The following is a 15472-nucleotide window of genomic DNA, read 5'->3' on the forward strand; positions in this document are numbered from 1 at the left end:
TAAAATAATATATATACTACAATAAAATAATATATCCTATACAATAAACAACAATCACAACCACCTTCAACCGCCACCACCACCGCCGCCGCTGCCACCAATGACTCTTTTACTGTCGCTGCCGCCACCGCCACCACCACTGCCCGCCGCCACCGCCGCTGCCACCGCCGTCACATGATAGCAAATAATCGTCTAGTGTTAACAAGTGATTTTTTTAACCCCAAATTATACTCATACATTTTTTTTTTATTAAAACAATTTCTCAATTATCATGATAGCCTATTATCGTCTCAATTGTCCAGAAGCAACCTTGGAACAATGTGAATTATGAAATGGAGGAACTTTATAAGAAAACATATAAAATAGAACACATATTATAGCAAGAACAATGTAGTCCATAGATTTGCTCACATACATAATTCAAACCAAATTACAATAAAACTCACACAGTCGCACAAGTTTTTATGACTCATGCTTCTCAACATACAAAAAAGAAAGTTCATATGACTCGCCTTGCAATTGCCATAAATGTTCAATAAGGTCATGTTAACACAAATATAATTTAAAACAAATATAACATGATTAATATCTTCAAACTATTGGTGAATGGACATGTTAACACTATTGCAATATAATTTATACCTTATCTTTTTCGGTTATACCACTTTGATGAAGTGCGTTAATATGAGCCATACACCCAGCAAACTTATTTGTCTTTTTACTAATCAATCCCCAACGACTTAACAAGGAGATAACAGTACGTGTGGTACCAGATGTATTGTACTGCATGAAATATTCCTAAACTTTTTGACGAAAGGTATTTTGTGTTTGTTCATTACTGTTTATGGCATCAACACTAGTATTGAGCCATGCTACCACTAAGAGTTTATCTTTCTCTACATTAAAGTTAGAGCCCCATTTTCCTTTTGTAGAAGAGGCATTTTCAACTTGTGGTGGAGGTGGAGGTGGAGAATCAAAAACTGACACAAGAGTATTTTGAGACATTCCCAAAAATTGTGAGTCAATTTCTATATCCCCGTTCATGATACCCGTGATAAATGTTAGGTCTCTACGTAACTCTGTGTCCCTACGTGACTCCATAAAATTAGAAAAAATATATATAAACTTCCCTACACACAAAAAATTCACAAACTAACATTTATATCAACACAACAAATTACAGAGACATTTACAGAGACAAATTACACAACAAACTTACATTTATATTATAGAGACATTTATATTACAGTTATAGAAATTTATAGACAAATTACAGAGACATTTATATTACAAATTATAGAGACAAATTACACAACAAACTTACATTTACAGAGTCATTTATATCAACACAACAAATGTAAACTTCCCTGCACACAGAAAATTCCCAAACGTAACTCTGTGGTTTTGTGCAACACAACATGATGATGCCGAAAATATCATCAATAGGTCACACAGCACTCGCGACTCAAAGCGAACCTGCACAACAAAACAATCGAGAAAAACCTTAGAGAGCACCGATGTGGTGCTAGCCAAATACTCTTCGAAGGTCAAGTTAGAACTATTCTCACAACTCTAGAGTGCTAGAGAGAGTCAATTATGCGTACCTTGATTCGTGAGGGTATTAGGGCTTTTATAGTAGTAGAGAGTCGGCTTTTCCTTCTTGGTGTAGAAGTCTTTTCCATATGGGACTCTACTTCAAGTCTTTCCGAGCGTGGTGAGTAAGGTTTTCCTTATAGAGGAGATAGATTTTCAGCGTGCGTGTCTCCTAGAATCACCCTTGTGCTCGGATTTCCATATTGGGATTCTAGGGCGTTTCTAGGCAATGAGCGATAGAGATCTCAGATCCTGGGCCCTTACTGTGCCTTTCAGCAATGGGCCTTCAATGAGCGTTGGATCATCTCTACATCGGCCCAACAGTTCCTATCTATCAAGCCCATTACCATAGGCCCGTCAGGATCATATTTTATCCTCTTCAGTTGCCCCCTTCACCCCAAGGGTCCGTCAGCTTTAGGACAAAGGAACCATGGGGTGACGACCCTAAGGTAAGGGCGTGACGGATATTTTTTATGACGGAATGATACCAATAAGACAAAAAAGGAGGTTTTAAGGTTACAGTCACACTGGGTTGACGGGTTCATGCAAGCTAGAATGACGGTGCAAACGAGGAGACCGTCGACCATACCAACTACAGACAGGCTGTACGAAAGTCATTAATGATGATGACACGTGTCATAATTTGACTGGGTTTTATCTCGGATCGAAGCGACGCTTCGACTTCTGTGCATTTCCCTTATAAATAAAGGAGTATTCCCTCTCATTCCTCCAATTTCAGCAAAAATTAACCTGTCAGAGCTTACCCGTCACACCTGTCAGAGCATACCCATCACGTTTTGTCAGGGGCTGAACCGTCTAGTTGCTTCAACCGTCAGTGCTATACTTCCTCGTTTCGTTCATAAAATTGGTAAGTGCTCTTTTCAAAGCCAATCTTGTTTTAATTTTCCTTACAATCCACACCCATTATGGACATATAGACCCATCAGAGTCTTAGGCTCTTGTCGTTTCATGTAGGAAATGTCTAGTGCGTCCAATAATCAGTCGGTTGTTCGTGACGGGCTGGATTACGAGGAAGTATATCTGTCCAATCATAGAGAACAAGATAGTCCTCGTGATGATAGGAGTCCGTCCTCCTCCTCCTCATCCTCAACATATGAGGATATGGAAGTGGTTGAACAAGACGAGGGCTCTGATGACGGTGAGGAACAGATTGTTAGATCCGTCGTTGGTGCTGATGGGCTCAGGGAGTTCGTCATGCTACCAGAGTGGACGGTGAATTACTTTTCGTCTATCATCAAAGAAAAGCACTTTAAAACTTTTAGGGATAACTATCAAATTCCAGAAAATATTTTCATCCGTCTACCCTATAAATCAGAGAGATGTTATTATGAAAGGGTAGAAGGTGTCGGGGTATATAAGCAAATGATGAAGGCCGGACTCAGGTTCCCATCGAGTTCGCTTCACCGTGAGCTCCTCCGGTATTTGGGATTATCCGTGAACCAGATTTCCCCTAATGCTTGGAGGGTCTTCATAGCGATGGAGATCTTGTACGGCGCAATGTCCGACGGCGCCAAGAGACTGACGATTAGGGAGTTCCTTCATTGCTACCGTTCGGATGAAATTGATAGGTCTAGGGGAATATATAGCTTCGTCCCCATGAGTCCGCTATTGAAAGTCATCTATGACACGCCGAACTCAAATAGGGATTGGAAGAGCCGTTACTTCTTCCTAGAAGGTGACAGTTGGATGTGTCGTCCAGGGGACACAGATCACATGCTCGTCGACACTACTTGGGGCATATTACACCTGTATAGTATGGACCGTCCTCAACATTTTAACTTTGTTTCATTATGTATGTTTTAAAACAATCTAACCGTCCTTTCTTCTCTGCAGTTAGACGACGCCCTCAAGTCGATATTAAGGAGTTCGCCTTCCTTGAGAAAATCTTCTCAAAGTCCCAGCCGGAGGAAAGGACTTGGGCGAAGTTGATGACACTTAAGACCATTCATTGGTATTGTGACGGACCAGAACCAACAGCAGCAGCCGTCAAGTATGAGGCACAGATTAGGAGGCGTAAGTTCGTCACCCTATTCTTGATAAGTTACGAGTCTTATTTTGATAACTAATACCCCCATCCACGTTTTAGAAATGGATGACGCCAAGAGGAGAGCTTTAATTAGATCCAAAGCCGCAAAGAAGACCGGCGATGTTGCTCCCTCTGTGACGGGCCCAAGCAATCCGTCAGCTAAGAGGAAAACTCCGCCCAAAGTGGATCGTCAGGCCAAGAAGGCCAAAGTGTCCTTGGAACCCGTCGTCGGACTAATGGCAGAGCCTCCGAAGACGGCAACTCCAATCAAGCACGGGGTCGGCAAGGGCCTCATGAAGGGACCGTCGAAGGATCAAGAGAAGCCACCCGTCCTTCTTCGGGAGGATTCTAAGCACGCCTTAGAACAGATTTCCTCCATCATATCGGCGGAGGATTATGAAGACCTAGGCAACCACTCGACGGAGGCCATGGGTGAGACGGGCCTTTTTGCAATTACACAGGTAAGACAGCCCGTCTACTATACAAATGCAAATTACATCTTTTTTGCCCATAGTTCGTTTCATAACTATCATTATTTTTTTTTTAGGCAATGGTCATGATGAAGGGGTTGATGGGACGGTGCCTCAGCCATGAGACGGCCCTGGATCGTGTACGAGCGAAAGCGGAGCAGACGGAGGAAGAACTACTTCAGTTGCGAAATTGGAAACCCAAGATGGAGCGGAAGCTTGAACTTTCCGAGAAGGCAAGGAAAAACCTTGAACAGGTGACGGAAGAGGCGAAGAAGACTCTAGAGAGCAAGGACAAGGAGATAGAAGATCTGAAAAATGAAGTCCGTCAGGCTAAGGACGTTGCGGTTTGTGAGTACCATGACTCCGACGCCCTAATTACTGAGCTAGGTGACTCTTTCCATCAAGGTTTCATGGATGCCATCCGTCAGGTCAAGCAAGCTTATCCGGATTTGGATATTTCAAAGTTCAAGGTTGAAGACCCAGCTCAGACATCCGTCGTACCTGCTGCTTCAGAGGATACAGATGACCTCTTTGCTGATGACGATGCCCTTGGTGACGGGGAGTCTGCACCAGCAAAAGTTGCACAAGCTCAGCCTGATACGGAAACGGTTCCTCAGTCCGTTGTCAATGAGGACAAAGCTCAGTAGCTAGATTTTTTTTTTTTTTTTTTTAATTTTTTTTTATGTACTTGGGGAACAATTTTCATCCGTTGTTGATGATATGTAAACATTGCCTTTTAAGGGCCTATTTTTTGTCAAATGCATCTGTTCACTCCATTTTATATGTTGAATGTTTTAATTTTTTGAATTTTCTAAGTTTACGCTTGAATTCTGTCATTGTGGGACCTATTTACATCCGTCCAACTATTTGTTACTATTGGGTCTGGCATGTATAGGTATGTTTTTTTTCCAAAGAATTTATTCATTGGAAACCCGTCTATCCATCCGCTCTGGACTAGACTCGTCATCCTAGTAGAATGATCCGTCTATTTTGTAGACTTATTTTGGATTTGTCCATTTTGGACTTCCAATCGTCATCCTCGTGGGATGGTCCGTCCATTTTGTGGACATATTTTACATCCGTCCATTTTGGACTTCAAGTTGACATCCATGTAGGATGATCTGTCCATCTTGTGGACTTATTTTGTATCCATCCATTTTGGACTCCAAGTTGTCATCCTTGTAGGATGATCCGTCCATCTTGTGGACTTTATTTTGTATCCGTCCATTTTGGACTTCAAGTTGTTATCCTCGTAGGATGATCCGTCCATCTTGTGGACTTTATTTTGTATCCGTCCATTTTGGACTTCAAGTTGTTATCCTCGTAGGATGATTCGTCCATCTTGTGGACTTATTTTGTATCCGTCCATTTTGGACTTCAAGTTGTTATCTTCGTAGGATGATCCGTCCATCTTGTGGACTTATTTTGTATCCGTCCATTTTGGACTCCAAGTTGTCATCCTTGTAGGATGATTCGTCCATCTTGTGGACTTTATTTTGTATCCGTCTATTTTGGACTTCAAGTTGTCATCCTTGTAGGATGATCCATCCATCTTGTGGACTTATTTTGTATCCGTCCATTTTGGACTCCAAGTTGTCATCCTTGTAGGATGATCCGTCCATCTTGTGGACTTTATTTTGTATCCGTCTATTTTGGACTTCAAGTTGTTATCCTCGTAGGATGATCCGTCCATCTTGTGGACTTATTTTGTATCCATCCACTTCGGACTTCAACTCGTCATCCTTGTAGGATGATCCGTCTATCTTGTGGACTTTATTTTGTATCCGTCCATTTTGGACTTCAAGTTGTCATCCTCGTAGGATGATCTGTCCACTTTGTAGGCAATAATAATAATAACAAATCCATGTAGAAAATCAAAATTGTATCTGATTATTATTCTTAATAGAAATGCGTAAGGGAAAAGTGCCTGCCCCCTTGGGCTTAAAAGGGCACGACAAGATTGTAGCAAAAAATAGTTGAAAAGAAAAACTAATAATTAAAAAACTTAAGATAAACTGGTTGCTGTTCGCCGTGTTACTATTACTAGTAGTACTTCCTCAAGTGCTCGGCATTCCATGGATGCGGCAGTTTCTTTCCGTCTGTCGTCTCCAGGTGGTAGGTTCCTTTCCTTTTCCATGACGTAACTCAATAAGGTCCTTCCCAATTGGGGCCGAGCTTTCCCTGTGTAGGGTTCTAGTTGCACCCATGACCTTCTTGAGTATGAGGTCTTCTACTTGGAAGTCTCTGTGTCGGACCCGAGAGTTGTACTGTCTGGCCATGCGATCCTTGTATCTAGCTAGCCTTTGCTCCGCTGCCGACCTAACCTCGTCTATCAAATCCAGCTGTAGTCGCATTGTTTCGTCATTCCTGCTCTCGTCATGGTTATGAACCCTGTAACTTGTGAGCCCAACTTCTGCCGGGATGACCGCCTCGCTCCCATACGTTAGTCAGAATGGCGTCTCTCCTGTTGGGGTCCTCGCCGTTGTCCTGTATGCCCATAGTATGCTTGGCAATTCTTCAGGCCATATGCTCTTTACCCCCTCGAGCCGAGTCTTGATAATTTTAAGCAGGGATCGGTTCGTGACTTCAACCTGGCCATTAGCCTGAGGATGGGCGGGTGATGAGTAGTGGTTTTTTATTCCTAGCTGTGAGCAGAAATTCCGAAAGTGGCCATTGTCGAACTGCCTCCCGTTATCTGAGACAAGGACTCTAGGAATACCAAACCTGCATATGATGCACCTCCAGACAAAACTTCTAATGTTCTTCTCCGTAATGGTGGCCAAAGCTTCCGCTTCTACCCATTTTGTAAAGTAGTCAATACCCACTACCAAGAACTTCAGCTGTCGTATCGCCGTTGGGAAAGGTCCCATAATGTCTAGTCCCCACTGAGCGAACGGCCATGGAGCCGTCATCGGGGTCAGCTCCTCGGCTGGCTGTCCAATAATGTTGCTGAATCTCTGGCATTTGTCACAGCTTTTAACGTAAGACTCGGCATCCTTCTGCATGGTTGGCCAGTAATACCCAGCTCGTATCAGTTTGTGCACCAACGACCTCGATCCAGAATGGTTCCCGCATATCCCTTCGTGTACTTCCTTCATTACGTAGTCCGCCTCTTCGGCACCCAGGCATCTTAGATACGGACGGGAGAAACCTTTCTTGTACAGGATGTCTTTTATCAAGACGAACCTTGCCTCCTGGACCTTTAGTTTTCTTGCTGCCTCCTTCTCGTCTGGCAGTAACCCGTCCTTCAAGTACGAAATTATCTGTGTGGTCCAGTTACTTTCGGAGCATATCTCCTGCATGTTGCCGGGGTCTATTAGTGGAGAAAGCTGAACAAAAGAAAGTACATTACCCGGTGTTATCATATGTTCTGCCGAAGCAGTTTTGGCTAGCTGGTCGGCGAGCTCATTTTCTCCCCTGGGGATTTGGATGACCTTGGCTTTTAGGTCGTCAATTCTCGCCCTTACTTGATCAAGATATCTCTTCATCCTTTCCCCCTTGCATTCGTAATCTCCGTTTACTTGATTCGTCACGACCTGAGAGTCGTAGTAAATGACTACGCTCTCAGCTCCTGCGGCTTTGGCTAGGTCGAGGCCTGCTACCACTGCTTCGTATTCCGCTTCATTGTTGGTGGTAGGGAAGTCAAGACGGACCATACATTCAATCCTGTCTCCTTCAGGTGACAGCAATTCGATGCCGGCTCCCTCGGCTCACCTATTGGAGGATCCGTCAGTATATATGCTCCACTGAGGGGACTCTTCTGCCCCCTTGTAATCGTCACGTGTAAATTCTGCTATGAAATCAGCTACGACCTGTCCTTTAATGGCTGCACGTGGGCGGTACTTGATATCAAATTCGCTCAATTCTATCGCCCACAGCGTCAGTCGACCTGCAGCTTCAGGATTGCTCAATGCCCTTCGTAAGGGCTTGTCGGTCATTACATTCACGGTATGGGCTTGAAAGTAGGGCTTGAGCTTGCGAGCCGCCGTGACTAATGCAAAAGCGAGTTTCTCCATAGGTGGGTATCTTTCTTCTGCACCGCGGAGTGCCCGGTTGGCGTAATATACGAGCTTCTGTACCTTGTCCTCTTCTCTGATTAAGGCCACGCTGACTGCGACAGGGGAGACAGCCAAGTAGAGGAAGAGTTCTGCACCTGGTTGCGAGGGGCTCAGTAAAGGTGGTGAAGATAGATAGGCTTTTAACTCCTCGAATGCTCGCTGACACTCATCCGTCCACTCGAAGGACTTCTTTAACGTGCGAAAGAAGGGCAAACACTTGTCCGTGGCTCTCGACACGAATCTATTTAATGCCGCTACCTTGCCGTTAAGGCTTTGTACTTCATTCACATTTCTCGGGGGGGCCATCTCTATTATGGCTCGGATTTTGTCCGGGTTAGCCTCAATCCCCCTTTGAGATACCATGAATCCTAGGAATTTTCCTGCTGTTACGCCGAATGCGCACTTTCCCGGATTGGGCTTCATGTTATAGGATCGAAGCGTGCCGAATGTTTCCCTAAGATCTTCCAGGTGGTCTTCCTCCTTCCGGCTCTTCACTAGCATGTCATCAACGTAGACCTGGACATTCCTCCCGATTTGCTGTGCGAACATCTTGTTCATCAGCCTTTGGTATGTTGCTCCCGCATTTTTTAGGCCGAATGGCATTACTTTGTAGCAGAAGAGGCCTTGACTGGTCATGAACGAAGTCTTCTCCTGATCAGCCTCGTGCATATGGATTTGGTTATAACCTGAGAAAGCGTCCATGAAGCTTAGTAACTGGTGCTGAGCCGTCGAGTCTACTAGGACGTCGACCCTTGGAAGGGGATAGCTATCTTTGGGACACGCTTTGTTAAGATCGGTGAAGTCCACGCACATCCGCCACTTGTCGTTCGCTTTTTTAACCATTACTACGTTTGCCAGCCAATCGAGATAGTAGACTTCCCTAATGAAGCTTGCCTCTTGTAGTTTGCGGACTTCTTCCGCTATTGCTTGGTCTCGTTCCGGGGCGAACACTCTTTTCTTCTGTCGGACGGGTGGAAAGGAGGGCAATACATTCAATTTATGTACCATGACCGAGGGATCAATTCCTGGCATGTCGTCATGACTCCAAGCAAACACATCTTGATTGCTCGTCAAGAAAGTTATGAGCTCTTGACGGATTGCGGGTTTGGCGAGCGTTCCGATCTTGGTTGTTCGGTCCGGATTGGAGCTGTCGAGAGTTATCTCCTCTAGCTTCTCTGTTGGTTCTGGCACCGTTCAGTGCTCCTCTATGTTCAAGGCCTGGATTTGGTCTTCCATCTCCATCATAGCCACATAGCATTCCCATGCAGCCATTTGACTTCCGCACAGTTCTACTACTCCATAATCCGTAAGAAATTTGATCATCAGGTGGTAAGTTGATGTCACCGCCTTCCACGAGTTGAGCGTGGGTCGTCCGAGGATAGCATTGTAAGCGGACGAGCAATCGACCACCAGGAAGGTTACGTCCCTGGTGATTTGCTGGGGGTAATCGCCTACCGTCACTAATAACATGACCGCGCCCAAAGGGAATACCCGGCTCCCTCCGAAACCAACAAACGGGGCGTTCGTCGGCATTAATCGCTCCTTGTCAATCCTCATTTGCTGGAACGCCGGATAGTACAAGATATCAACTGAGCTACCGTTGTCGACCAACACCCGGTGCATGTTGTAGTCTCCTACCCACATGCTAACGACGAGGGCATCATCGTGTGGATGGTGTAGGCGTCGTGCATCTTCTTCTGCGAACCCGATAATGGGGCCTTCTCTTCTTGCTATCTTCGGCATGGTGCCCGTCAGCTGGATGCTCTGTACCATCCGGAGGTACGTTTTGCGAGCCTTTTTTGAAGACCCGGCTGCAACTGTTCCTCCGATTATCATCCTTATGTCCCCTATGGGGGGTCTTGGTCGCTCGTTCTCTCGCCAGGGGTGTTGTTCTTGTGGGGCTGGATCTGTTCTCTCATTGCTGACGAACTTTTGCAGCTTTCCTTGTCGGATAAGGGCGTCAATTTGCTGCTTCAAGTCGTAGCAATCGGTTGTGTCGTGACCATGGTCACGGTGGAAGCAGCAATATTTGTCCCTAGATCGTTTGTTGGGATCACTTTTCAGCTTTCCCGGAAACGTCAGGGCCCTTTCGTCCTTAATTTGCATTAGGACTTGGTCTATCGGGGTGGTTAACGGGGTGAAACTTGTGAATCTTCCTCCCATGGGTTTAGGGCGTCTCTCCTCCCTTCGGTCTCCTATCCTGCCTTTCTTCCGCCCCTGGTCCTGTCGGGAGTCTTCTTGCCTGTCTCTTTTCTTGGGCCTCTCTTCTCTGGCCAACAGCGCGTCTTCAGCGTTCATATATTTGGTGGCCCTGTAAAGCACCTCTGACATGGTCTTTGGGTCGTTTTTGTATAGGGAGAACAAAAACTTACCCCCTTTCAGCCCATTTGTGAATGCTACTACTAGTATCTTGTCGTCGGCTTCGTCGATCGAGAGCGCCTCTCTATTGAAGGGTGATATGTAGGCCCTTAACGTCTCCTCCTCTCGCTGCTTGATATTCATTAAACAAGCTGTGGACTTCTTATACCGATGTCCTCTGATGAAGTGCGTAGTAAATTGAGCGCTTAGCTCCTTGAAGGTGCTGATGGAGTTGGGTGCTAGTCGGCTGAAACAAATCCTTGCTGCGCCCTTTAGGGTTGTAGGAAAGGCCCTACACATAATCGCATCTGCCACTCCCTGAAGGTGCATTAGGGTCTTGAAGGTCTCTAGGTGATCTAGAGAGTCCTTGACCCCGTCATAACTATCTATATTTGGCATGCGGAACTTGCTTGGCAGGGGGAAGGAGTTGACGGTTGTCGTAAATGGCGAGTCAGTCCGGTTGACAAGGTCGTCAAGATCACTAGACACTCGTCCCTTGAGAGCGTTCATCATTACTTCCATCTATTCCTTCATCGCTTGCATCTTCGCGATGATGGGTGGCGAAGCCGTATCTGCAAGAAAAGGAATGCTCGTGTCCCGTTGCTCTGGTCTGCTTGGGGCGTTGCTAGCCTGTGGTCCTTCGTGATTCCTCCTTTTAGCGCTGGTCCCTTCTTGATCTGCTCCTTGGTTATTGGGAGCCGCATTTTTCTGGTTCAGCTGCTCTTCTAGGTCGTGGTTTTGTTTAGTGAGGCGCTCCACGGCTGTGGCGAGCGTTCTGACCTGTCTCTCAAGAGTAGTCATAGGGGCTTCTTCTTCTTGAACGTCGTTAGTGGTCGCCATTGAGCGAATGAGTACCATGTAACTCTTTTGTCTAGGAAGCGATAATGTGCTACGTTCCCCACAGACGGCACCAACTGATGATGCTGAAAATATCACCAATAGGTCACACAGCACTCGTGACTCAAAGCGAACCTGCACAACAAAACAATCGAGAAAAACCTTAGAGAGCACCGGTGTGGTGTCGGCCAAATACTCTCCGAAGGTCAAGTTAGAACTATTCTCACAACTCTAAAGTGCTAGAGAGGGTCAATTATGCGTACCTTGATTCGTGAGGGTATTAGGACTTTTATAGTAGTAGAGAGTCAGCTTTTCCTTCTTGGTGTAGAAGTTTTTTCCATATGGGACTCTACTTCAAGTCTTTCTGAGCGTGGTGAGCAAGGTTTTCCTTATAGAGGAGATCTATTTTCAGCGTGCGTGTCTCCTAGAATCACCCTTATACTCGGATTTCCATATTGGGATTCTAGGGCGTTTCTAGGCAATGAGCGATAGAGATCTCAGATCCTGGGCCCTTACTGTGCCTTTTAGCGATGGGCCTTTAATGAGCGTTGGATCATCTCTACATTGGCCCAACAGTTCCTATCCGTCAAGCCCATTACCATAGGCCCATCAGGATCATATTTTATCCTCTTCACAACAAATTACAAAGACAACAAAACATGTAAACTTCCCTGCACAAATTATAAAGACCACAGAAACCACACAACAAATTCCTGCAAACAGAAAATTCTCAATACATTCCTACATTCAGATGTTATACCCAGAAAAACAGCAAAAAAATAACACCATTTGCCCAAAACAACATAGCAACAACACCATTTTTCACCACAAAATAACACTAAACCCAAAAAAATTAAGCCAAAACAACAAACACCTAGATGAAAAAATTCACTATAAAAGAAGAGAGAGCACTGACCTGAAGTGGATCGGCTGGGACGACGTGGGCTGAGGCGTGGGTTGAGGCATGGGTTGGGATGGCTAAGATGATGACGGCGTGGGCTGGGAGATGAGAGAGATGAGAGCTTGATGAGAGAGATGAGAGCTTAACAGACGGCGTGGGCTGGGATGGCGTGGGATGGCGACGGTGTGGGCTGGGAGATGAGAGCTTGATGAGTGAGATGAGAGCTTGAGAGATGAGAGAGATGAGAGCTTGAGAGAACTGATGAGAGCTTGAGAGTGATGATGAGAGTGCACGGTGAGATAGAATAAAAGAAATGAAAAAAAATAAAGTGAGTTGTATTATTTTAATCGGTGTTGGAATAAACTTTTTTTTTTTTTAGATGTCTGCTATAGTACACATCTATAAATAGATGTGCACTGCAGCAAATCAACTAAAATTTATAAGTTTGCCTCCACTGCTGCAAGCCTTTTTTGGTATATTGGTGAAGCTAAAATAACATTATAGTTTTTTAACTTTACTGCTGCAAATGCTCTAAATCCTTTCACAATTATGATGTTTTTGACTTTTTGTGATTGAAAAATATAATAATTTTAAATTACATTTTAAACTGAAATCAAAGCTACCCATCCCAAAGTCCACGTATGACTCTTCCCTCCATGAAGCAAGCTACCCACAAAGTCCAAATAGTGTGAGTATGTGAGGTTGAAAATTGTGAGATTGGTCTAGTGTCGTACCACCTCACCAACCCAAAAAAAAACCACAATATTTTCAATTGTTTCCTTGTTTTGGTTTCTTTTAAAAAACCACCTCTCCTCCTCATAAAAGAAATAACATAAGAAGAAAAAAAAACACAACACGCAACAACTGGAAAGAAAAAGAGAGATAGAAGTCATGGCAACCAACGTTAACGACGAAGAATACGACAGAGTGAAAGAAGTAAAGCAGTTTGACGAATCAAAGATCGGAGTTAAAGGCCTTGTCGACTCCGGCATAACCACCATCCCTCGTTTCTTCGTTCACCCACCCGATGTTCTGTCCCAACTCAAACCCGGATCCAAAACCCGACCCGACCTCGTCATCCCCACAATCGACCTCTCTGGCGTTGACTCTCACCACAACCGCTCCCTTATCGTTGACCAAATCAGACAAGCCTGTTCAAGTTTCGGGTTCTTCCAGATTATCAATCATGGTGTACCCCTGGGAGTTCTGGACCGTACGATTGAATCAATCAAAGGGTTCCACGAGGAACCAACGGAGACTAAGGCGCGGTTCTATACTAGAGGGCCAGGAACAGGCGTATCTTACATTTCTAACGTGGATTTGTACAACTCCAAAGCTGCAAGTTGGAGGTACGTATACAGACCTTTAAATTAAAAAAAAAAAAAAAATGGTTTATCCTTTTAAATTTTTTTCCTATTAAAATATTATAGAAATATATAATTTTCTTCTATTGTATTGTTGCATTGCAACTTGCAACACGCAAAATAAATGGTTTAAATTACATATTAAATCCTATGTATTAGAGCACCCACACTAGATGTGGGATATGTGCCAAATGCTAAATATTTGGCACATATCCCACACCAAACCCAATTTTAGCCCATTTAGTAGATGTGGTAAATTTTATTTTTTTTGCAACATTGAACAGTACCGTGGCAAATTTGCCACGGTACGGAAGAGATGTGGTATATTGTTTGTTGTTTGTTTATTGTGTTGATGTGTAGTAAATATTATTTTAATGTGTAGTAAATATTATTTTAATGTATAGAATTGAATTATAAAACATCTGATAAATGAGATGTTGTAAAATGATGTGGTAAAATAATAAAGTAGGCATTTGATGTGGTAAAATGGCATAATTTTTGGAACATCTGCTACGGATGCTCTTATAGTTTATGCTTTAATGGAGTGTAACAACTTAAGCCTTACATTTTTAAAAGTAATAAATTAAATCTTATCATTTTAAAAGTAAAATAATTTAAAACTCATCAATTTAGAGGAGGTTGTAGTGAGGCAGAGAAGAGTTGAAAGGAGTAAGGTTGATAGACACTTTGTGTTCATTTAGATACAGTTTATTTAGTTGAAACTGTAAACTTTTTGTCTGAAAGTACTTTAAATTAAATAAAAGTAAAAGTTAACTAAAATAATACAGTGGAATCCATGAATATTACAAAAAATATAGTGAGATTCATAAATAATAACAAAAATAAGTTAAATATTAAAATAAACTGACTTTTTAAGTCAATGCCAAATGCAATCAAAGCCATGATTTATCTTAAAAATGTTTTATATTTTAAAAAAGCATAAAGCATTTTCCATCATTTTGCGTTCAACGTGGAAAACATTTTTCATTTACTAATGTTATTGAAGACGGTTAGAAATGCGGAATACATGACGGGCCCACTTGGACGGGCATGACGGCCCTGATTGACGGGCCCACCTGAACGGGCCTGACGGCCGTTCTTGAAGGGCCCACCTGAACGGGCCTAACGGGTTGGGACTGTTGGGCCTGTGCAAGGGCTATCCCACGCGCTTTGAAGGCCCATCGCTGACAGGCCCAATAAGGGCCCATGATCCGGAAACGGGAATCCTTGCTCACCACGCTTAGAAGAATTGGGACTAGAGTCCCACATTGAAAAGATGTGAAAACCAAAAAGGTAAAGTCAACCCTCTATCACTATAAAAGGTCTAATACCCACAGTAATCGAGGTACGCTTTAATTGACCCTCTCTAACGCTCTAAGTAAAACAGAACAATTCTAACTTGACCGTCAGAGAACCTTTGGCCGGCACCACACCGGTGCTCTTTGAAGGACGTCCGTCGATTGTTCTTGTCGTGCAGGTTCGATTCGAGTCGCGAGTACGGTGTGACCCATTGGTGACAATTTTCGACGTCATCAGTTGGCGCCGTCTGTGGGAAACACGACCGGGTACGGTAACATTTCCTAGATAAAGGAGTTACATGGTACTCACGCGCTCGATGGCAACCACAAATGACGTCCAAGAAGAAGCCCCTACGACTGCCCTTGAGAGACAGGTCAAGACGCTCGCCGCAGCCGTGGAGCGCCTCACCAAACAAAACCACGACCTGACGGAGCAGCTGAATCAAAAGAGTGCAGCCGTGAATAGCCAAGGAGAAGATCAAGAAGGGAACAGTGAGGAAAGGAGAAATAATGACGGACCACAGGAGAGTAACGCCTCGAGCAAAC

At 44.1% G+C, this 15472-nt stretch overlaps 1 protein-coding gene across 3 annotated transcripts in view; it reads left to right on the forward strand.

Annotated features, from left to right (window-relative positions):
* Window positions 1–13066: 13066 nt before the first annotated feature.
* The window catches only part of LOC126717703 (1-aminocyclopropane-1-carboxylate oxidase homolog 4-like), a 49210-nt gene continuing 46804 nt past the window's right edge, over window positions 13067–15472 (forward strand). Inside the window, exon 1 of one of the 3 annotated variants that reach the window (XM_050419551.1) lies at window positions 13067–13613. In XM_050419551.1, coding sequence (XP_050275508.1) covers window positions 13156–13613 — 458 coding nt within the window. In that variant the 5' untranslated portion in view covers window positions 13067–13155. The remainder of the gene's footprint in view (window positions 13614–15472) is intronic. The other 2 variants (XM_050419553.1, XM_050419552.1) reach the window with 2 other exon arrangements.

The sequence above is a fragment of the Quercus robur genome, chromosome 3 (genome assembly GCF_932294415.1).
Source record: "Quercus robur chromosome 3, dhQueRobu3.1, whole genome shotgun sequence".
NCBI classification, from domain to species: domain Eukaryota; kingdom Viridiplantae; phylum Streptophyta; class Magnoliopsida; order Fagales; family Fagaceae; genus Quercus; species Quercus robur.